The sequence below is a fragment of the Geotrypetes seraphini genome, chromosome 9, assembly GCF_902459505.1.
Source record: "Geotrypetes seraphini chromosome 9, aGeoSer1.1, whole genome shotgun sequence".
NCBI lineage: Eukaryota > Metazoa > Chordata > Amphibia > Gymnophiona > Dermophiidae > Geotrypetes > Geotrypetes seraphini.
In genome coordinates this window covers 10,413,434-10,436,598 of record NC_047092.1, presented here as the reverse complement: position 1 = coordinate 10,436,598, position 23,165 = coordinate 10,413,434, and the positions used below count along the sequence as shown (strand labels likewise).

At 46.9% G+C, this 23,165-nt stretch overlaps 1 protein-coding gene across 3 annotated transcripts in view; it reads left to right on the top strand.

Annotated features, from left to right (window-relative positions):
• Positions 1–23,165, top strand: part of FBH1 (F-box DNA helicase 1) — an 83,570-nt gene that overhangs the window by 42,319 nt on the left and 18,086 nt on the right. For all 3 annotated transcript variants that reach the window (XM_033958016.1, XM_033958019.1, XM_033958015.1), the window contains 5 exons: positions 3,744–3,831; positions 5,562–5,648; positions 11,532–11,668; positions 19,268–19,367; positions 19,465–19,586. In XM_033958016.1, coding sequence (XP_033813907.1) covers positions 3,744–3,831; positions 5,562–5,648; positions 11,532–11,668; positions 19,268–19,367; positions 19,465–19,586 — 534 coding nt within the window. The remainder of the gene's footprint in view (positions 1–3,743; positions 3,832–5,561; positions 5,649–11,531; positions 11,669–19,267; positions 19,368–19,464; positions 19,587–23,165) is intronic.

Sequence of the window (23,165 nt, the reverse complement as noted above, 5' to 3'; positions counted from 1 at the left end):
GGCTACTTTCCTCCTTACCTGCACTGCCTGCAGCACAGAGCCAAACGGAAGTCTTCCCGACGTCAGCGCTGACGTCGGGAAGACTTCCGTTCGGCTCTGTGCTGCAAGCAGAGAAGGTAGGGAGAAGAGCCGCGCGACTGAGTACATCCAGCTTTGTTTAAGCCCTCCCTCCCCTCCGAAGTCAGCGCTGACGTCGGGAAGACTTCCGTTCGGCTCTGTGCTGCAAGCAGAGAAGGTAGGGAGAAGAGCCGCGCGACTGAGTACATCCAGCTTTGTTTAAGCCCTCCCTCCCCTCCGACGTCAGCGCTGACGTCGGGAAGACTTCCGTTCGGCTCTGTGCTGCAAGCAGAGAAGGTAGGGAGAAGAGCCGCGCGACTGAGTACATCCAGCCCCGCAGGAACCCCGCGACCCTCGGAGGCGTCCCCACGGGATCCCCGCGACCCTAGGGGGCGTCCCCACGGGATCCCCGCGACCCTAGGGGGCGTCCCCACGGGATCCCCGTGACCCAAAGGGGGAACCCGCGGGATGCCTGCGGGTCCCGCGGGATTCCCGTCATCCCCGTTCCCGTGCAGCTCTCTAGTTGAAACATGAAAGGGCACAGATTAAAGAAAATGGCCCCACTTTTGTTGTGAAGTGAGGGGTGTCGAGCGGTTGCTTTGTTGCTATGTTACATTCAGGGTCAGGTCAAAGGTCCCGTATGCCCGGTATCCTGCTTCCAGCAGTGGCCAATCCAGGTCACATGGACAGATTCCATGTTGCTTTTCCCAGGTATAAGCAGTGAATTTAACAAAGTCCACCTTACTAATGATTTATGGACTTTTCTTCAGGAGTCCTGGAACATATAGGGGTCCTTAATCAAAGACGCACATATATATAACATGCGCTAAAACGGTTAACGCACCTTTGTAAAAGGACCCCATAATGTTTAAAATGCCATATAACATAGATAACGTGATATGAAATAAATAAATAAATGACGATACTTAAATTCTTTGGTGATTATATCATTTTTAGTTATTTTAACTTTGCATAACATGCATACCCACAACACATTCTAAGTATGTACACTTCTCCCTCCATATTTGCGGCTTCTGCACTCGCGGTTTCACGTAATCGCGATTTTTCGTCGGATGACTCCGCCCCCCAAAATTACATCATGATTAATGTTCCTTTCCTTTTGCTGTAATGTAAAAAAAAGTTAAACTTTTAACAGTATTCACTCAGCTTCCAGGATTTCTCCTACAAAATCGAAGTTCAAAAACTTTAACCCTGAAAATCGCTGGTTCACATCGTGCACAGGGAAAAACGCTGCTTCCCAGCATGCATAGAGTGAAATGCTGCTTCCCAGCATGCATAGAGTGAAATGCTGCTTCCCAGCATGCATAGAGAAAATCGCTTGCCTGCTTAAAGCTTTCTGTATTGCTGCTTGCCTGCCAAAAGAATTCTCAATCGCTGCTGGCCTGCCCAAAGCTTTCTAAATCGCTGTTTGCCTGGCCTAAGCTTTCTGAATCGCTGCTGGCCTGCCCAAAGCTTTCTGAATCGCTGCTGGCCTGCCCAAAGTATTTAGTTGTACTGTAGTCCCTTCCATAAACCGCGAATATGAATTTTATATCTTATTCAGATGTGACACGGACAAGAGGTCATAGCCTGAAACTGAGCGGCAGCAGGCTCAGGACAAATGTCGGGAAGTTCTGTTTCACACAACGAGTGGTGGGTGCTTGGAATGCTCTCCCAGAGGAGGTTGTGGCAGAGACTACTGTTCTGGGTTTCAAGCGCAAGTTGGATTCATACCTTCTGGCAAATCACATCGGGGGATACGGGAAATCTGGGTCTCCAATAAGGAGCACCTAACTGGGCCTCCGCGTGTGCGGATCGCCGGACTAGATGGACCTAGGTCTGATCCGGCGAAGGCGTTTCTTATGTTCTTATGTATTCAAGGTTTTATTAACAAAACCGCTATTTTTTACAAAAAAACACGATTAAGAAATACAATTCATATCCGCGGCTATAGCTGGAACCTATCCCCCGCGAATACGGAGAGAGAAGTGCATTTTGCTTTTCATATTATCTTCTCAGATCTGATTTGGAATTTTGGTTTGCCGTTTTCCACTGTGGTTATGTTATTCAAAGTTAAATTCTTTGGTGATATATGTTCAATTTTAATTATTTTAAGTATTGTCATGTATTTATTTCATATCACGTTATCTATGTTATATGTTAAACATTATGGGGAACTGAACAAAATCGGCAAAAAATATGGGGAGAGGAGGACATTTATTAACTATTCCTTCTTTAAAAATAATGGGGACCAGGTGATCTACTATTTTTTTCGGTCATTGCACCCCAGCTTTGGAACAATGTACCACTATATTTACGTAATGAACCTTCTTTAGAAAAATTCAAGCGCTCCCTAGAAAGTTTTGCCATTTTTTGAAAAGTTTTGACATTGATACTTTTTAATACTGTCTAATTTGTTCATTGTATCAATTTGTTGCCATTATGAGTCAACAAGAGGATTAGGAGGGTAATGAAGGACTTAGGTTGAAATTCGAACTAAGAGTGGAGTATATATGACTTGAGTTGAGATCCCAGGCTGGAGATCTGAAATAACATACGTTATAAGAGATCCTATAATCTGAGTACTATAATCTGAGCACTATGATATACCCAAAGAAAAAAATTTTGGACTCAATTGAAATCTTGAAAAGTATAGATAACTAGTATTTTAGCCCATTACATTAATGGGTGCTAGAATATATGTCTGTCTGTCTGTCTTTATTTCTGTCTCTCTCTCTCTGTCCTGCTGTCTTTTTCTGTCTGTCTCTCTCCCTGGCCCCCTTTGTCTGTCTGTCTTTCTGTGTCTCTCCCTGTCCCTGTGTCTTTCTTCTTTTCTTTCTGTCTCCCTGGTGGTAGAATATATGTCTGTCTTTCTTTCTGTTTCTCTCCATACCCCTGTCTTTTTCTTTCTGTCTCTCTTCCTCACGCTGTCTTTCTTACTGTCTCTCTCCCTCCCTGGCCCCCTTTGTCTGTCTGTCTTTCTGTCTCTCTCCCTGTGTCTTTCTTCCTATCTCCTTCCCTACTTCCCTGTCCAGCAGCCGCAGCATTCCCTCTCCCTCTATTTACCGCGAGAGGAGCCTGCACGGACCTAACAGCCCGAGCCCCCAGCAGTGTAACTTCCCGGCGGCTCCTCTCACGATTGCCGCCTTCTCCGACGCAGGAGCGGCTCTTGAGAGGAGCCGCTGCAGCATCTTTGAGAAGTTGAAAAAAACTTTGGCCCGTCTCCGTACTCGGCCGCGGCGGGCTACAGTTGCCGCGGCCTGCAGCCGCCTTGCCGTATTTTTTTTTTTTTTAGTTGAAAGACGCGGCGGTGGCTCCTCTCATGATCCCCACCTGCGTCGAAAGTCCGACGCAGGCGGGGATCGTGAGAGTAGCCACCGCTGCGTCTTTCAAAGAACCGTAAGCCGCGCATGCGCACTTCCTATGGGTTGCTACAGCTCACGGAAAACGGACCCACGCGATGGGAGTGCGCATGCGCGGCCTAGCGTTTTATTATATTAGATAGACATCTCAATTGATGCACTAGTCAAGTTAATTGTTTGATTTGGTGAATTTTGCCCTTACTATTATATTGATTGACTTCTCCTATTGGCCATAGAGAACCTCTGCTACAGGTAAGTAATATCACTCATCCCGTGGCTATGTAAAATTTCATAATAGCCACCCTTTCTCACGTTGCTTTGCAGAGTGCCGCACAAGAAGCGGAGAAAATCTGGAAGAAAATGCAGCTTCTAAATGAAACGAGGCAGGAGGCTTACAGAATGACACACGATGGTACAGTAGCTTTTGCTTGTTTCATTTTATTTTACTGTACAGTAAAACCTTGGATTGCAAGTACACTTCTCCCTCAGTATTCGTGGTTTCAGCATTCATGGTTTTGATTATTTACGGTTTTTAGCTTGCTGGCTCCTCTCCCCCCCAATTACGTTAGTTTGCATAGAGAAATCGCCGATTCCAAGCACTTTCTTCACCGTGTGTTGCCTCTTCTTCAGGAACAGACCAGGTCTCCCACCATGTTATTCGCAGTTTCACCATATTCACGATGGTTTTTAATAGAAAACAGCGAATAACATATGAAAAAGTTATTTGCGGTTCTGTTAATCCCCTATCACAACGAATACGGAGGGAGAAGTGTAACTTGGTTTACAAGTGTTTTGCAAGATAAGCAAAACATTTGATTAAATTTTAACTTGATATACAAGCAAGATCTTGCAATACAAGTACATACAGTATACATAGAAACATAGAAGATGACGGCAGAAAAGGGCTACAGCCCATCAAGTCTGCCCACTCTGCTTACCCGCCCCCTGTCTATGCCCTAATGACCCAATTTCCTTATCTTGACCCTCGTAGGGATCCCACATGGGTATCCCATTTCTTCTTAAAGTCTGGCACGCTGTCTGCCTCGATCACCTGCACTGGAAGCTTGTTCCAATGATCAACCACTCTCTCTGTGAAGAAATACTTTCTGGTGTCTGCAGCAGCCACTCTCTCCTCCTCTCCCTATTGGCTAAGGCTCTTAACATTTGCATCTCCTCTTCCTATAGGCTAAGGCTCTTTACACCTGCATTGTGATGTCATAGAACTTTCTGATTATAGAAACATAGAAACATGATGGCAGATAAAGGCCAAATGACCCATCATAGAAACATAGATGACGGCAGAAAAGGGCTACAGCCCATCAAGTCTGCCCACTCTGCTTACCCACCCCCTGTCTATGCCCTAATGACCCAATTTCCTTATCTTGACCCTCGTAGGGATCCCACATGGGTATCCCATTTATTCTTAAAGTCTGGCACGCTGTCTGCCTCGATCACCTGCACTGGAAGCTTGTTCCAATGATCAACCACTCTCTCTGTGAAGAAATACTTTCTGGTGTCTGCAGCAGCCACTCTCTCCTCCTCTCCCTATTGGCTAAGGCTCTTAACATTTGCATCTCCTCTTCCTATAGGCTAAGGCTCTTTACACCTGCATTGTGATGTCATAGAACTTTCTGATTATAGAAACATAGAAACATGATGGCAGATAAAGGCCAAATGACCCATCATAGAAACATAGATGACGGCAGAAAAGGGCTACAGCCCATCAAGTCTGCCCACTCTGCTTACCCATCCCCTGTCTATGCCCTAATGACCCAATTTCCTTATCTTGACACACATCACAACTGAGCTGATGGTTCTTCTCTCTCTGACCTGCAAGAGTGTAGTGACTGTTCTAAACGAGCAAAGTCTTGCAATACGAGTACATACAGTATTTTGTATTAAAGTTTTTGGGTTGTGGAGTTTCCATTATTTCTTATGGGGAGATTTGCTTTGATATACGAGTGTTTTGGATTACAAGCATGTTTTCGGAACGAATTATGCTCGCAAACCAAGGTTTTACTGTAATTGAATTTTGGTATTTATATTCTAATTTTAACCAAAAAAATCTAGACACATATAAGTACAGGAATCTTGGTTTCTGTAACAAATTAACATTTCATGTTCCTTTCTTGCCTTTTAAAGGCTATTTAAAGCTCTGGCAGCTGGAGAGGCCACGTCTTCCATCCTACAATGCTATTTTTGTAGATGAAGCTCAAGACTGTACTCCAGGTAAGCTGTGTTAGGAGATGGGCAGGAACAGCACATAAGCATATATCATATCAAGCTTTAGCTATCTTTCCAGGGGGATCGCTTTACACTCAACATATATATTACCACTGTCTCTTATCTTTTTTTTTAGATCCTCAATTGGTTCTTCAGGGCCTATGTTAGCCATACTTAGCCATTTCCCAAAAAAATATGCGACGTGTACAACTAATGCAAAATGCAGCAGTCAGATTAATCTTCGGACTAAAGAAATTCGATCATGTATCACCCTACTACCGGCAGTTACATTGGCTACCGATGGAAGCACGCATAAAGTTTAAATTCGCCTGCTTCTGCTTTAAAGCGCTAAACGGACTTGCCCCTAAATACATAATTGACCTTTTCTCCTTCTCTGCCAACAGACACAAGAGAAGCTCTCATTCCTACTTCGTTTCCCCCCCCCCAGTTAGAGGTTGTAAACTGAAAAAACACCATGAACACCTTCTTTCACATCAAGCAGCATCGTGGGGTAAAGACCTAGATCAACTGCTTTCGCCCACTACTTATGAGGAATTCAGAAAACGTCTAAAAACTCAACTGTTCCTAAAGTATCTAGACAACTGACCCTCTCATCTTCTTTCTCCTCCATAGTGTTTCCTCTGTCCTGTTAATCTCTTTCTCCTCAACAACGCATTTCCGGTCCTATTAACTCTCCTCTTCCCCCCTCTTAAATTCAATCAATTTGTACCTCGCTTAATCTATTGTAAACCGCATAGAACTTAACGGTATTGCGGTATATAAACTCTTATTATTATTATTATTATAAGAATAGCCTTACTGGGTCAGACCAATGATCCATCAGCTCACGGTGGCCAATCCAGGTCCCTAGTACCTGGCCAAAACTCAAAGAGTAGCAACATTCCAGGATCTCAAAGAATAACAAGGTTCCGGAACCCCAATGAGAGCAACATTCCAGAGCTGAGATTGTGATGTCATAATGCCTCAGTCCACAGAGCCTCAGAGCCAACCTCAGCAGTGATGTTACAATGGCTTCATTGTCCTATACTTGGCACAGTTAAGAACATAAGAACTCAACTGTTCCTAAAGTATCTAGACAACTGACCCACTCATCTTCTTTCTCCTCCTATTAATCTCTTTCTCCTCAACAACGCATTTCCGGTCCTATTAACTCTCCTCTTCCCCCCTCTTAAATTCAATCAATTTGTACCTCACTTAATCTATTGTAAACCGCATAGAACTTAACGGTATTGCGGTATATAAACTCTTATTATTATTATAAGAATAGCCTTACTGGGTCAGACCAATGATCCATCAGCTCACGGTGGCCAATCCAGGTCCCTAGTACCTGGCCAAAACTCAAAGAGTAGCAACATTCCAGCATCTCAAAGAATAACAAGGTTCCGGAACCCCAATGAGAGCAACATTCCAGAGCTGAGATTGTGATGTCATAATGCCTCAGTCCACAGAGCCTCAGAGCCAACCTCAGCAGTGATGTTACAATGGCTTCATTGTCCTATACTTGGCACAGTTAAGAACATAAGAACTCAACTGTTCCTAAAGTATCTAGACAACTGACCCACTCATCTTCTTTCTCCTCCTATTAATCTCTTTCTCCTCAACAACGCATTTCCGGTCCTATTAACTCTCCTCTTCCCCCCTCTTAAATTCAATCAATTTGTACCTCACTTAATCTATTGTAAACCGCATAGAACTTAACGGTATTGCGGTATATAAACTCTTATTATTATTATTATTATTATTATTATAAGAATAGCCTTACTGGGTCAGACCAATGATCCATCAGCTCACAGTGGCCAATCCAGGTCCCTAGTACCTGGCCAAAACTCAAAGAGTAGCAACATTCCAGCATCTCAAAGAATAACAAGGTTCCGGAACCCCAATGAGAGCAACATTCCAGAGCTGAGATTGTGATGTCATAATGCCTCAGAGCCAACCTCAGCAGTGATGTTACAATGGCTTCATTGTCCTATACTTGGCACAGTTAAGAACTCAACTTTTCCTAAAGTATCTATTCTAGACAACTGACCCACTCATCTTCTTTCTCCTCCGTAGTGATTCCTCTGTCTTATTAATCTCTTTCTCCTCAACAACGCATTTCCGGTCCTATTAACTCTCCTCTTCCCCCCTCTTAAATTCAATCAATTTGTACCTCACTTAATCTATTGTAAACCGCATAGAACTTAACGGTATTGCGGTATATAAACTCTTATTATTATTATTATTATGTTCACACATTCACCTTATGAGCCACATTCGTCATTGGATCATTTTTCCCAACTATCTTGTTCTTATTTATTTATTATACTTGTGTGGTGCAGTGGTTAAAGCTGCAGCCTCAGCACCCCTCAAACCCACGCTGCTCCTTGTGACCCTGGAAAAGTCACTTAATCCCCCCCTTTGCCCCAGGTACTTTTGATAGATTGGGAGCCCGCCAGGACAGATGGAAAAATGCTTAAATACCTGAAAATTTTAATATAAATCAATTCTAGCTACCTTGGGAGAACAGTATAGAAAATTGAATAAATAAAAAAAAAATTCACTTATCTGTTTATTGCTAGTGCAAGGAGCGCCTCTCCCGACACGATCAGGTTTCATTTATACTTCCTCAGGGTTGAGGCTCCTCCATCTCTCTAAATTGTTTAATAGCTGTCACAGCGTCTATTTTCTTCTTTTTATTAAGGGTTATAACATCGCTGCACAATACTTAGAAACATGACGGCAGATAAAGGACAAATTGCACATCCAGTCTGCCCATCCACAGCATCCACTATCTCCTCTTCTCCCTATTGGCTAAGGCTCTTAACATTTCCATCTCCTCTCCCTATTGGCTAAGGCTCTTAACATTTGTATCTCCTCTCCCTATTGGCTAAGGCTCTTAACATTTGCATCTCCTCTTTCTATTGGCTAAGGCTCTTTACACCTGCATTGTGATGTCATACAACTTGATGGTTATAGAAACATCGTAACACGAAGGTAGATAAAGGCCAAATGACCCATCCAGTCTGCCCATCCGCAACATCCACTGCCTCTTCCTCCTCTCCCTATTGGCTAAGGCTCTTATCCATTTGCATCTTCTCTCCCTATTGGCTAAGGCTTTTTATACCTGCATTGCGAGGTCATAGAGCTTTATGATTATAGAAACATGATGGCAGATAAAGGTCAAAATGCCCATCTAGTCTGCCCATCCACAGCATCCACTATCTCCTCTTCTCCCTATTGGCTAAGGCTCTTAACATTTCCATCTCCTCTCCCTATTGGCTAAGGCTCTTAACATTTGTATCTCCTCTCCCTATTGGCTAAGGCTCTTAACATTTGCATATCCTCTCCCTATTGGCTAAGGCTCTTTGTACCTGCATTGTGAGGTCATAGTGCTTTATGATTATAGAAACATGATGGCAAATAAAGGCCAAATGACCCATCCAGTCTGTCCATCTGCAGAACCCGCTATCTCCTCCTCTCCCTATTGGCTAAGGCTCTTTATATTTGCATCTCCTCTTCCTATTCGCTAATAGATCCTGCCTTTACACCTGCATTGTGAGGTCATAGAGCTTTATGGTTATAGAAACATAGACACACACACTATAACTGGAGTATTACTTCATAATACTTAATTCTTTCAAGGGAGCGGGAGCCAGATGCTCAAGACCAAGCCCAGGCAAAAGGCAGGATCTTTGGGCACCAGCACGATCTGTGCATTGGTGCTGGTGCCAGATCGGGGTAAGGGATTGTGTTTGGGTGCGCGGGCGGGGGATGCCGGATCGCGGGGGGAGGCGATGCCGGTTTGTGGGGGGGGGGCTCGCAAATCGAGTCAACGCTCGGTTTGCGAGGCACGATTTGTGAGAATGTTTTGCTCGTCTTGCAAAACGCTCACAAACCGCATTACTCGCAAACTGAGGTCTGACTGTAAATGAAACATGATCGTGTCGGGAGAGGCGCTCCTTGCACTAGCCCTAAACAGATAAGTGACTTTTAACAATAGAAAGTGCAAGTATAATAAATAAATAAATAAGATAGTTGGAAAACTTGATCCAATGACGAGTGTGGCTCATATGGTGGACGTATGAACATAAGCCCTGAAGAGCCAACTGAGGATCTAAAAAAACCATTGTCTGGGGGACGGTGGTATTTTGCTGAGTATATCGTATAACGAGCACTTCCAGAACGAGGCACTTGCGTGGTGAAATTGTTTTGTTTTGATTGTGTTTTAATCTAGATTATGTATGTTTCATCTTCCCAGATTGTAGGATGTACAGACTACGAATTTTTAAAATAATTAGTGGGTCCTTTTATTAAAGCGCGCTAAATTCTTTTTTTTTTTTTAATTATATATATATATTTTTTTTAATTATATATTTTTATTTTTTTTAATTATATATATATTTTTTAAATTATATATTTTTTATTTTTTTTAATTATATATTTTTTATTTTTTTAATTATATTTTTTTTATTTTTTTTTATTATATATTAAGCGCGCTAAATTCTAAGGCATCTATTATATTCTTTGGGCGCCTTAGCATTTAGCGTGCCTTAATACTAGGTCCCCTAAATGAACTAAAAATGCACCCCTTGCATTTGTAGATGTCTAAACCAGTAGCAGTTCTACGCAAGTGTACACGGAACTATGAGAGTGCCAGCAGGGCACCTAAGTAACTTAGCAGGGGTAGGAGGTGCCAGGGATAAGCTGCTTCTTATTCCTTTGGTCTGGCTCAGCATGGTACATAGGTCTTATAAGAACATAAGATTTGCCGCTGCTGGGTCAGACCGGTGGTCCATCGTGCCCAGCAGTCCGCTCCCGCGGCGGCCCTTAGGTCAAAGACTAGTGCCCTGACTGAGTCTAGCCTTACCTGCGTATGTTCTGTTCCAGTAGGAACTTATCCAACCTTGTCTTGAATCCCTGGAGGGTGTTTTCCCCTATAACAGCCTCCGGAAGAGCGTTCCAGTTTTCCACCACTCTCTGGGTGAAGAAGAACTTCCTTACGTTTGTCTGGAATCTATCCCCTTTTAGCTTTAGAGAGTGCCCTCTCGTTCTCTTCACCTTAGAGAGGGTGAACAGTCTCTCTTTGTCTACTAAGTCAGTTCCCTTCAATATCTTGAATGTTTTGATCATGTCTCCTCTCAGTCTTCTCTTCTCAAGGGAGAAGAGGCCCAATATCTCTGGCCTCTCGTTGTAAGGCAACTCCTCCAGCCCCTTAACCATTTTTGTCGGTCCAGCAAATGGCCACCCGGATGGTCTCAGGACTGAAGGATCTCCCATATGAGGAACAGCTGGATAAATTGCAGCTATACTCACTCGAGGAACGCAGAGAGAGGGGAGACATGATCGAGACGTATCGAGGTGGAAGAGGATATCTTCTTTTTCAAAGGTCCCACGGCAACAAGAGGGCATCCGTGGAAAATCAGGGACGGGAAATTGCATGGTGACACCAGGAAATACTTCTTCACCGAAAGGGTGGTTGATCGCTGGAATAGTCTTACACTACAGGTAATTGAGGCCAGCAGCGTGCCTGATTTTAAGACAAAATGGGATCAACACGTGGGATCTCTTCACAGAGAAAGGTAGGGGAGGGTCATCGGTGTGGGCAGATTGGATGGGCCGTCAGTTTCTATGTTTCTATGTTCTCTGGACCCTTTCAAGTAGTACTATGTTCTTTTTCATGTTCGGTGACGAGTGTTGGACGCAGTATTCCAGGTAGGGGCGTACCATGGGCCGGTATAACGGCATGATAACCTTTTCAGATCTGTTCGTGATATGTTAGTGTCTGTCCTATTCTTGTCTTTCAATCTAAGCTAATCTATATATTCTCCAGTCTTGCCATCAAGCGTATTTAATGTCCATGGTGTGTTTTCCACCTCTGTCCTACAGCCATCATCGACATTGTTGTGTCCCAGCCGTGCGGGAAGATCTTTGTCGGAGACCCTCATCAGCAGATTTACAGCTTCCGCGGGGCAGTCAGTGCCCTTTGCCAAGTGCAGCACACACGAGTCTTTTATCTCACGCAGGTAAAATAGCAACTCATCTGAAACCTTTTCTTTCTACCAGACATATCTTGAGCTGTACAATGGTGATAAGTTTTGAGACATTCCTAAGAGTTTACAGTGTAAGTGAGTTGGTACTTAAGCATTTTTTCTTGTCCTGGTGGGCTCACACTCTATTTAATGTATCTGGGGCAATTGGGGAAGGGGGAGGGGGGTTAAGTGACTTGCCCAGAGTCACATGGAGCAGCGTGGGTTTGAACCCACAACATCAGGGTGCTGAGGCTGTAGCGTTAACCACTGCGCCACTCTAGAAAGCAAAATGTAGTAAAAGTGAGCCAAGTACAGGACAATCAAACCATTGTGACATCACTGATGAGGTTGGCTGTTATTGGTGGAATGAGGCATTATGATGTCACAATCTCAGCTCTGGTTATCAGAGGCTGAAACTTTTCACACTGTTTATTTATCCAATTTTCTATACCATTCTCCCCAGGGAGCTCAGAATGGTTTACATGAATTTATTCAGTTACTTAAGCATTTTTTCCTGTCTTGGTGGGCTCACAATCTGGAGCAGTTTGGGGGGGGGGGTTAAGTGACTTGCCCAGAGTCACATGGAGAAGCGTGGGTTTGAAGTTGAACCCACAACTGCAGGGCACTGAGGCTTTAGCTTTAAACACTGCGCCACATTCTCCCCTATACAAGCGGTGGTTTCTTGTACAGAATCGCTTTATGTAACATAAGAACATAAGCAATGCCTCTGCTGGGTCAGACCTGAGGTCCATCATGCCCACGCGGCGGCCCAACAGGTCCAGGACCTGTGCAGTAATCCTCTATTCTTTAGCACTCTCCAGACCAGTAGAGGTTAACTTTACGATTGGGTATATATCTAATCATGACCAGCAGGTGGAGACTGAAAACAAAACTTTGGGACAGTATATCCTAGCCCCTCCTCTCTATTTCCCTCAGTCTTCTTTCAGTCTCCAGCAGGTGTTGAGTAATCTGTACCCATCTCCCTTGGTAGGGCTGTTGGAATTTGTTTAGGGGTTTATTGTCCCTGTTTTTAGCCGGACGGAGCTTGGACGGACTCTGTTTGGGGGTTCGTCCGACCTCGGGGGTGTCAAACCCGGCGGGTCACGAGCGGGGTCCCTCCCCCCACTTCCTCCACCTCCCCATATTTTTTTAGAGGAGCCTCAGCAGTAAGCCTTGCCCCCTAAATCAAGCAAGGCATATTGCTTCAAGAGCCTGTGGAGTCTGTTCTGTAAAAAAAAAAAAAAAAAAATCCTGAGGTAGTGCTGGTCTGGAGGGTTGTATCCCTTTAAGAAAACTGTATTTTACTGTTTTTTTTCAACTAACCGGCACTTTTTTACAGCTAGGTCGCGTATGGAGCAATGAGCACTTCTAAAGGGAAAAAGTGCTCATTGTGCTCCAGACGCGAGGCACTCGCGGCCGGCCTGTGCAAGCGGTGTTCAGGCCGGTGCGGTGGAGGAGCTCCGTCGGCAGCGGCTGCAGGCGCCCAGAGCTCCCCGCCGATGGTGCCTCGCGAGTCGGCAGGGAACGGTGGAGAAGCCCGGTCTTCTCCGGCCGCCCACGGAGGGATTCCCCGAGCCGCCGACGGTCGGGTTTTAGAGGATTCCCTCTCAGCTGATATTTTGACAGCTGATGCCGGCTTGCCTGTTTTAGCGGCTGAGACTATTCAGGTCTCTCAGCCGCTGCAGGCTGTGGAGGGAGCTGTTTTGGCGGGAAAGACGCCATCTTCTCTGTCTGGCCCCTCCATTTTGTCTTCCACCTCAGGTGACCTTCCCCCTGTTTTGGCTAAGCAGGGGCAGGTTTCTGCTGGGTCCCCTGCTGTGGCAGGGAGTCCCTTGGGACCCTCGGGGGGTTTTTCCCCTGATTTTTTCTTTTCATTATGCAAAGCCTATTTTCAGGCGGCTGGGGGTCCCGGTTGCGCCCAGGGGGTCTCGGGGGGTGGGGTTTCCTCCGCGCTCCCTGCGGCTTTGCCTCTCTCGTCTGACGTGACGTCCCCTCCGCCGCCTCTCTTGTCCAAGCGTCCGCGGGTGTCGTGGGACGAGGATTTGTGGTCAGAGGAACGTGTCGGTCTGGAGGAGGACCTGGACCCTTCTGAGGAATTCCAGGACCCTCTGGAGGGGACGGAAGCTGGCGGCGGGTTGTCGGGTTTCCCGTTCTCCAGTGACGAGGCGTCCGTGGTGCGCCTTTTTCAGAGAGATGAGCTGCCTGACCTTATTCAACAGGTTTCTTCGGCTTTGCGTTTTGAGGACGCGCCGCCGGAGACTCCGCGTGTGGGGGACCCTCTGTTACGAGGGATCCGTTCCGTTTCCCGCTCTTTTCCTATGCATCAGGATATTCGGGATATTATTCTTGAGCAGTGGAAAACGCCGGAGACGCCGTTTCGGCTGGCGCGCAGCATGGCTCGCCTGTATCCCATTCCTGAAGGGGATCGGGCTACGTTAGCTTCGCCAGTCGTGGATGCGGTGGTCTCGGCTATTTCCAAGCGGCATACCGTGCCTGTTGAGGGCGGTTCTGCCTTGCGGGACTCTGAGGAGCGCAAATTGGAGACCATCCTTAAGCAAAATTTTCAAGTCTCTGCCTTTGGGGTCCAGGCGGCTATTTGTGGGGGACTGGTCGCTCGCGCCGTGTTTCGGTGGGCGGAGCGGGTCTTGGATCGAGAGTCTGACGACTGGTCTCTGGTGGATCAGGAGGTAGCGAAGATTGAGATGGCTGCCTCATTCCTCTCGGATGCTCTGTATGACTTGGTGCGGATCTCGGCTAAGTCCATGGCTTTTGGCGTGGCCGCAAGGCGTGTGTTGTGGCTGCGCGCTTGGGCGGCGGATGCTGCGTCCAAGGCTAAGCTTACTAAATTTCCCTTTCGGGGGTCGTTTTTTATTTGGAGAGGACTTGGATAAGTTGATTCAGACTCTGTCGGACTCGAAAGTTCCCCGTTTGCCGGAGGACCGTGCCCGCCCGGCGTCTCGGGGTGGTGCGGCCCGGGGGCGTTTGCGGGAATTTCGCAAGTATCGCCCTGGGCGTGGGGCTGCTTCTTTCCAGTCTCCGGGGTTTTCCCGGGGTCGGTTCTTCCAGCGCATGCAGCCCTTTCGGGGGGCCCGTCGGGGGGCAGGGAATCCCTCCGCCTGTTCCCCCGCTTCCCGTCCTGCACAATGACGCCTTGCCGGCGCCCCCCTTGGTTCCGGTGGGGGCCCGGCTGCGCGACTTTTTTCCCAAATGGGCCGAGATCACGTCCGATCAGTGGGTCCTGGAGGTGGTGCGGGACGGTTATGCCCTGGAGTTCGCCCGCTCTCTGCCAGATTTTTTCCTCGCTTCTCCATGTCAGACTCCTGGGAAGACGCTGGCGTTTCGCCAGACCCTTCAGCGCTTGCTAGATCTCAGGGCAGTAGTTCCGGTGCCCCCCCCGGAGTGGGGCACGGGCAGGTACTCCATTTACTTTGTGGTGCCCAAGAAGGAGGGGACTTTTCGGCCCATCCTCGATTTGAAAGGGGTCAACAGGGCTCTCAAGGTTCCCTCTTTCCGTATGGAAACGCTGCGGTCGGTCATTCTGGCGGTTCAGCCGGGGGAGTTTCTCACTTCTCTCGATCTGACGGAGGCCTACTTGCATGTTCCTATTCGGGCCTCTCATCAGCGTTTCCTGCGCTTTGCGATCTTGGGTCGGCACTATCAGTTCTGTGCGCTTCCCTTTGGGCTGGCCACGGCTCCCCGGACGTTCACCAAGGTGATGGTGGTCGTCGCGGCAGCCTTGCGGTCGGAGGGCATCCTGGTACACCCCTACCTGGACGACTGGTTAATTCGGGCCAAGTCGTTGCAGGAGAGCTCCCGGGTTACGGCTCGGGTGGTGGAGTTTCTCCGGTCGCTGGGCTGGGTGGTCAACCTTTCCAAGAGTCGGTTGGTTCCGGCTCAGCGTCTGGAGTACCTCGGGGTGCTGTTCGACACCTCCTTGGGGAAGGTCTTCCTCCCAGAGGCCCGGGTGAGCAAATTGCAGTCTCAGATTCGCCTGCTTTTGGCGTCCCGGTGTCCTCGGGCGCGAGATTTCCTCCAGGTCCTGGGGTCGATGGCGGCGTCCCTGGACGTGGTGAGGTGGGCGCGGGCCCACATGCGTCCTCTCCAGTATGCTCTGCTCCGGAGGTGGTCTCCCCAGAGGCACGGGATGGATGTTCCGGTTCCCCTGCGAGGCTTGGCGCGCTGCAGTCTGCGTTGGTGGCTCCGGACCCCTCACCTAGTTCAGGGGGTGGGTCTGGATCTTCCGCAGTGGACGGTGCTCCTTACGGATGCGAGTCTCCTGGGTTGGGGGGCCCAGTGCCTGGGTCACTCAGCTCAGGGAACCTGGTCCACGGAGGAGGCCTCCTGGTCGATCAACGTGTTGGAGACCAGGGCGGTCTGGCTGGCGCTGTTGGCTTTCCACTCCCTTTTGTTGGGCAAGTCGGTCAGAGTCCTGTCGGACAATGCCACGGCGGTGGCTTATGTCAATCGTCAGGGGGGCACCAAGAGCACGCTGGTGGCGCAGGAGGCGGCTCGGCTCATGGTTTGGGCGGAGTCGCATCTTCTGGACCTCTCGGCCTCTCACATTGCCGGGGTAGAAAACGTTCAGGCGGACTTCCTCAGTCGTCACTTCTTGGATCCGGGAGAGTGGTGTCTCGGCGCCGAGGCGTTTCAGTTGCTAGTGCGTGCTTGGGGGCAGCCCCTGATGGATCTGATGGCTACAAGTGGCAACGCCAAAGTACCCCGCTTCTTCAGTCGTCGCAGGGACGGTCTGGCCGAGGGTCTGGATGCTCTGGTCCAACCGTGGCCAACGGAGGGGCTGTTGTATGTGTTCCCTCCTTGGCCATTAGTGGGCAGAGTACTGCTTCGCGTTGTTCGCCATCCGGGGCTGGTGGTTTTGGTGGCTCCGGATTGGCCTCGTCGTCCGTGGTATGCGGATCTGGTGAGGCATCTGGTGGCGGATCCTCTTCCTCTGCCTCTCGGGTGCGATCTTCTGACGCAGGGTCCCATTCCCATGTTCGACCCGTCTCCCTTTTGTCTTACGGCTTGGCTCTTGAAAGGGGCCGCCTGAGTAAGAAGGGATATTCCGACAAGGTGATCTCTACACTTTTGGGGTCCCGGAGGCTTTCTACCTCTCGGGCTTATGTACGGGTTTGGCGTCTTTTTGAGGAATGGTGCCGAGCGCGGGGAGTGGTCTCCTTTCGCGCTTCTCTGCCTAACATTCTAGAGTTTTTGCAGGATGGCCTGGATAGGGGCCTGGCCTGGTCTTCTCTTCGGGTTCATCTGGCGGCCCTGTCGGCTTTTCGGGGGCTGGTGACAGGTCAGCGTTTGTCAGCCATTCCTGATGTGATTCGCTTTCTTAGGGCGGCCAAGTTGCTCAGGCCTCCCATAAGGCCCTCGGTTCCCTCTTGGGATCTCAATCTGGTTCTCTCTGTTCTAGTGCGCCCTCCTTTCGAGCCGTTGGATGGCTGTTCGTTGAAGGACCTTACGCTGAAGTCGGTCTTTTTGGTGGCCATTACTTCCGCTAGACGGGTGTCGGAGCTACAGGCTTTTTCTTGTAGGGCTCCCTTCCTGGAGTTTTCGAAGGAGCGGGTTGTTTTGCGGCCTGTTCCTTCCTTTCTGCCGAAGGTAGTTTCTCCTTTTCATGTCAATCAATCGGTGGTCCTCCCGGTCTTGGGTAGTCGGGAGGGTTCTTCTGAGCAACGACAGCTGCGCAAGTTGGATGTCGGTCGGGTCCTCCATGCTTATGTGCAGCGGACCCGGGAGTTTCGGAGCTCCGATCATCTCTTTGTGCTTCTAGCGGGTCCTCGTCGGGGGGCTGGCGCTTCTAAGGCTACTATTGCGCGCTGGATCAAGGAGATGATTGCTTCCGCTTATCTTCTGAGTCAGAAGCCGGTTCCGGAGTTTCTCAAGGCTCATTCCACTAGGGGTCAGGCGGCTTCTTGGGCTGAGTCGTCGCTTGTGCCTCCGGTGGATATTTGTAAGGCTGCGGTTTGGTCCTCCTTGCATTCTTTTGTTCGGCATTATCGGGTAGATGTTCAGGCGCGTCGGGACGCGGTGTTCGGTGAACGTGTACTGGTATCGGCCCTTCGGGGGTCCCGCCCGTGAGGGGACTGCTTTGGTACGTCCCAATCGTAAAGTTAACCTCTACTGGTCTGGAGAGTGCTAAAGAAGGAGAAATTAGGTTCTTACCTGCTAATTTACTTTCTTTTAGCTTCTCCAGACCAGTAGAGGTCCCCACCCTGTCTGTTGTTGTTGTTGTTGGGGCTGTTGCGCGGGCAGTTTTTGGTTTTTGCTGCGGGTTCTAGTATTTTTTCTAGGGCCGGGGAGTATTGAAGAACAGCGGCTGTGGCTCGGCTGGCTTAGCTGGCGAGCTGTGGGGACCTTCTTCCTTCGGGAATTTCTCCTCTGCATTTTCCAACAGCATTTTTGGGTATGTTATTTGTTACTCCTTTCGGAGTATTGTTTTTTCTCTCTGTTGTTTTCCAGTTCTTGGTTCTGCTTGGCTATTCGGCAGACTGAGGGAAATAGAGAGGAGGGGCTAGGATATACTGTCCCAAAGTTTTGTTTTCAGTCTCCACCTGCTGGTCATGATTAGATATATACCCAATCGTAAAGTTAACCTCTACTGGTCTGGAGAAGCTAAAAGAAAGTAAATTAGCAGGTAAGAACCTAATTTCTCCTTTATACCCTTCTATTCCCTTTTCCAGCAGGAAACTGTCCAATCCTTTCTTAAACCCCAGTACCGTACTCTGCCCTATTATGTTCTCTAATTCTGTACTTTTAGACCACTGTGTTCTCTGGAGAAGTCACTTAATCCTCCATTGACCCTGGTACAAAAAAAAAAATGAATGACATATGTAAACCACTTTGTACCACAGAAAGGTGTATATAAGTCTAACTTCCACATGTCGACCTGGAAAATTCCCCTCTCCATGCCAGGTTTTGCTATATAATTTTTTTGGGGGGGTTGTTAAATTTGGGCCTCACATCTCCCATTGCCTCACCTAAATCCTGAATTATTAAGCTTTATTCCTAGAGTAGGGGGAAAAAGGTCCTTAGATTGTCAGCTCTCTTCAGCAGGGTGTCCTTTATTTTATTCCAAATTTAAAGCTGGGCTTAGACGTCGTCGTTGGTTGGTTGGTTGAGTTTTCGGCCTTTCCTTCATAATAGCCTGTGTATGTGTCCTGGAAGGCTCTCCATGGTGGTGGTGGTGGTTTGTTTCTTTTGCAGTGTCTGAGTTTAATTGTTGGATTAGTTGTCAGTGTTTGTTCTTTGTTTTCTTTTCTCTCTGCTGTTTCAATATCTGAATCTTTTTGGTATATTGTTTGTTTGGTTAGTGTCAGGTAAAAGCCTATGTTTGGTAACTATTGTTCATTTTGGATTTAATTTGTCTGTTTATTAATTTTTACTTGTTTACTGTCACTTGTGTTTTTAATGAGCTATTATGTAATTTGTATTTAATTGAGTTACTTTTATTTTTAAGGACAATACATGTACCACATAAGAAAACCTGCTCTTTGAAAGACAACATCAAAGTTTAGGTTGCTCTATAAATACCAACTTGGGAATATTATTTTTAATTCTTTTTTTTTTTTTTCTTTTCCCTTTCAACAGAGCTTCAGATTTGGTGCTGAGATAGCATATGTTGGAGCCACTATACTAGACATTTGTAAGAATGTGAAGCACAAAACTCTGGTTGGTGTAAATAAAGAAGGTAAAACTTTAAAGAAAAATAATTTTAAAATAGGCAGGATTTTTGTCTTCCCCGGGTTTTTTGTTTCATTCTGCCTGTCTTGTTGTCTGTTCTCCAGGTGGTATCCGGAGTAATGTCCCGGGGCAGGCTGCCCTCCTGTCACGCACAAATGCCTGTGTGTTTGGTGAAGCAGTGAAAGTTACTGAAGGGGAACAGCCAGCACGAATACACTTAATAGGGGTATAAAAGGAACTAGATTAATTGAGGATTTGACGATACAATATGACAGCTACTGCTACTTCCGGTAACATTTTTAAAACTTTAGAATAGCCAAAGAGAGTCAGACCATGGCCAATCCAGGTCACAAGTACCTAGCAAAATCCAAAGAGTAACAAGTTTCCGGAACCCCCAAAGAGTAGCAACATTCCATATGAAATCCCAAAGAACAGCAAGATTCCGGAATCCCAAAAAGTAGCAACATTACATACAGAATCCCAAAGAATAGCAAGATTCCAGAATCTCAAAGAGTAGCAACATTTCGTACAGAATCCCAAAGAATAGCAAAATTCCGGAATCCCAAAGAGTAGCAAGATTCCGGAATCTCAAAGAGTAGCAACATTTCGTACAGAATCCCAAAGAGTAGCAAAATTCCAGAATCCCAAAGAGTAGCAAGATTCCGGAATCCCAAAGAGTAGCAACATTTCATACAGAATCCCAAAGAATAGCAAGATTCTGGAATCCCAAAGAGTAGCAAGATTCCGGAATCTCAAAGAGTAGCAAGATTCCGAAATCCCAAAGAGTAGCAACATTTCATACAGAATCCCGAAGAATAGCAAGATTCCGGAATCTCAAAGAGTAGCAACATTTCGTACAGAATCCAAAAAAATAGCAAAATTCCGGAATCCCAAAGAGTAGCAAGATTCTGGACTCCCAAAGAGTAGCAACATTTCATACATAATCCCAAAGAGTAGCAAGATTCCGGAATCCCAAAGAGTAGCAACATTTCATACAGAATCCCAAAGAGTAGCAAGATTCTGGAATCCCAAAGAGTAGCAACATTTCATACAGAATCCCCAAGAGTAGCAACATTTCATACAGAATCCCAAAAAGTAGCAAGATTCCGGAATCCCAAAGAGTAGCAACATTTCATACAGAATCCCAAAGAATAGAAAGATTCCGGAATCCCAAAGAGTAACAACATTTCATACAGAATCCCAAAGAGTAGCAACATTTCATACAGAATCCCAAAGAGTAGCAAGATTCCACGCTACCGATCCCAGGTAAGCAGTGGCTTTCCCCCAAGTCTATTTTTGTTTATTTCGGAGTGCAGCAGATGATACCTTCCTTTTTGGATTTTGAATAACAGGATATGAAATCTTTTACTTCTCACAGGATCAGAAATCAATAGGACCATGGAACCAGGGAAATTGGTGGTGATTTTAAAGAAAGCAGGAAACCCTGTATTTTATAAAAAATGTACACTTCAGGTTTTTTGGGAGGCTTTTAGTTTCTTCCACAACCCCTGGCCAAGCTGCTATTCTGCAGATTTGAGCTGATGCTTACTTCCTGCTTTGAAATGCTTTTAAGTCCTATTTTTATTCTCTCCAGCCCAGGGGCACTTGGAAAGAATTACACAAGAATATCTGAGGCAGAATATCTGAATATAGAGGGCAGCTAAAATGAGGTTTATTTCGGTTTTGGCTCCCCAAACAGAAGGAGCTGCCACCACCCCCGCACTCCTGGGCCTACTGTACCTCTGGTGGCCTAGTGGCTAGTTAGGGCAGTCACTACTGCGTCTGTCAGAATGATCGATTTGCCAGAAAGAAAAGTTCATAAACAATTATTAGGGAAACTTGAAGAAAGCCCCAGCATATCCCTGGGAGTGATCGACACTGAATGGATTTGGATTGACCGTTCTCAGGGAGGGGATGCTGGGCTTGGTGGCCCTTTGCTCTGACCCATTCCATATATTCTCAACACATTCTAATTTTCTGGGAGTGGGATTTTTTTCCTGCATGTTGTAGCAGTTCATAGCAATGGATGCTCTCAATGTATAGCTTATATATCTGTGTTGAGTGATATGTGGCCGTCTCATCCCTCTTTTCCTTCCCATTGAGCTCATTTTCTGTCATGTGTAGGGAATGTTACTGGTGATGAAATTCCTGCATAGCAGTATTAGTAGATCTGGGATCAGTTACCAAGCCAGGCTGCTGCTGTTGCTTGGGCCGGCCCAAGTTGGGTATACTGCAGAGTAAACAATCAAGGCCCCAAGAGGTAGAAGAGACTGCCAGCTGTGGTAATTGAACTAGAGGGGGGAAGGTCCAACAGGTCCAGGATGCCGTAGTCGCAGTAGAAACTGGGTCTTATTTGTGCTTGAAGCCCAAAGGAATGGGAGGGAAGGAAGGAACTAGTGAGCCATAAAAAATCATTTCCTTTCCTTTCAAAGTTATTAGTCTGAACAGGAGTTTATGCTATGTCAGAGTGAACTGGAGAGCCTCTCAGGGGAGCATCTGCTGCTGCCATTTTTCTCATGAGAATAAGAACATAAGAATAGCCTTACTGGGTCAGAGCAAAGGTCTATCAAGCCCAGTAGCCTGTTCTTATAGTGGCCAATCCAGGTCACTAGTACCTGGCCAAAACCCATAGAGTAGCAACATTCCATATAGAATTTCAAAGACAAGCAAGATTCCGGAATCCCAGAGAGTAACAAGATTCTAGAATTCTAGAAGCAGTGGCTTCCCCCATTTCTGTCTCATCCATGTACTTTTCCTCCAGGAACTTGTCCAAACCTTTCTTAAAACCAGCTATGCTATCTGCTCTTACCAAACCCTCTGGCAACGCTTTCCAGAGCTTAACTATTCTCTGACTGAAAAAATATTTCCTCCTATTGGTTTTAAAAGTGTTTCCCTGTAACTTCATCGAGTGTCCCCTACGGAGCGAAAAATCGATCCACTTGTACCCTTTCTACTCCACTCCGGATTTTGTAAACTTCAATCCTATCTCCCCTCAGCCGTCTCTTTTCCAAGCTGAAGATCCCTAACCGTTTTAGTCTTTCCTCATACGAGAGGAGATCCATCCCCCTTTACCATCTTGGTCGCTCTTCTATGAAAGAAAGTTGGTCTTGTCTGCCTTCTGCATCTTTTGCCTCAGAAGATGAAGCTAGTCTACAGGTTTTTGTCATAAAATACCCGTGTGCTATGAATCTTCTGTGTACAGAGTGATGCGGCTTTACCTGCCTTCCTCTTGCCCAGCAGTTCTCAACCTTTCTTCTCTTGTGTCACACCTGACAAACGATGTTTACCTCCATGGCGCCCTGAACGCTACCGTTCACGGCTAAACAAAAAATCCCTTAGATATCGTTCATTGCTGAAAACATTGCAAAGGAAGCTGGTGACCGAGTGGGGAAGAACAGATCTGGGGCTGGTGGCGGCTGCGAGCATTTTGGGTCATGGGAAAGCAGAAAAGACCAGTGATGTGGATTTCAAGTACCCGATTCCCTGCTCTGCTTTCCCCAACCTGCAGTTACACAGAGATGGTAAGGGAAACAAGGGCTTGCTGTCTGCCACATTTTTGGTAATGGGGACTTGTATACCGCCCTTTTGTGGGATTCAAAGTTGACGTTCAAAGCACTGGAGGATTGTGACTTGGCCAGAGTCACAAGTAGCAGCACTGGGATTTGATCTCACGTCCTCTGGGTGCAGAGGCTGCAGCTCTACCAGTGAGCCACACCGTCAGTCTGTCCCAGTATGGCAATTCTTATGTGAGCCAAGTATATGACGATGCAGCCATTGTGACATCACTGGAGAGATTGGCTCATAG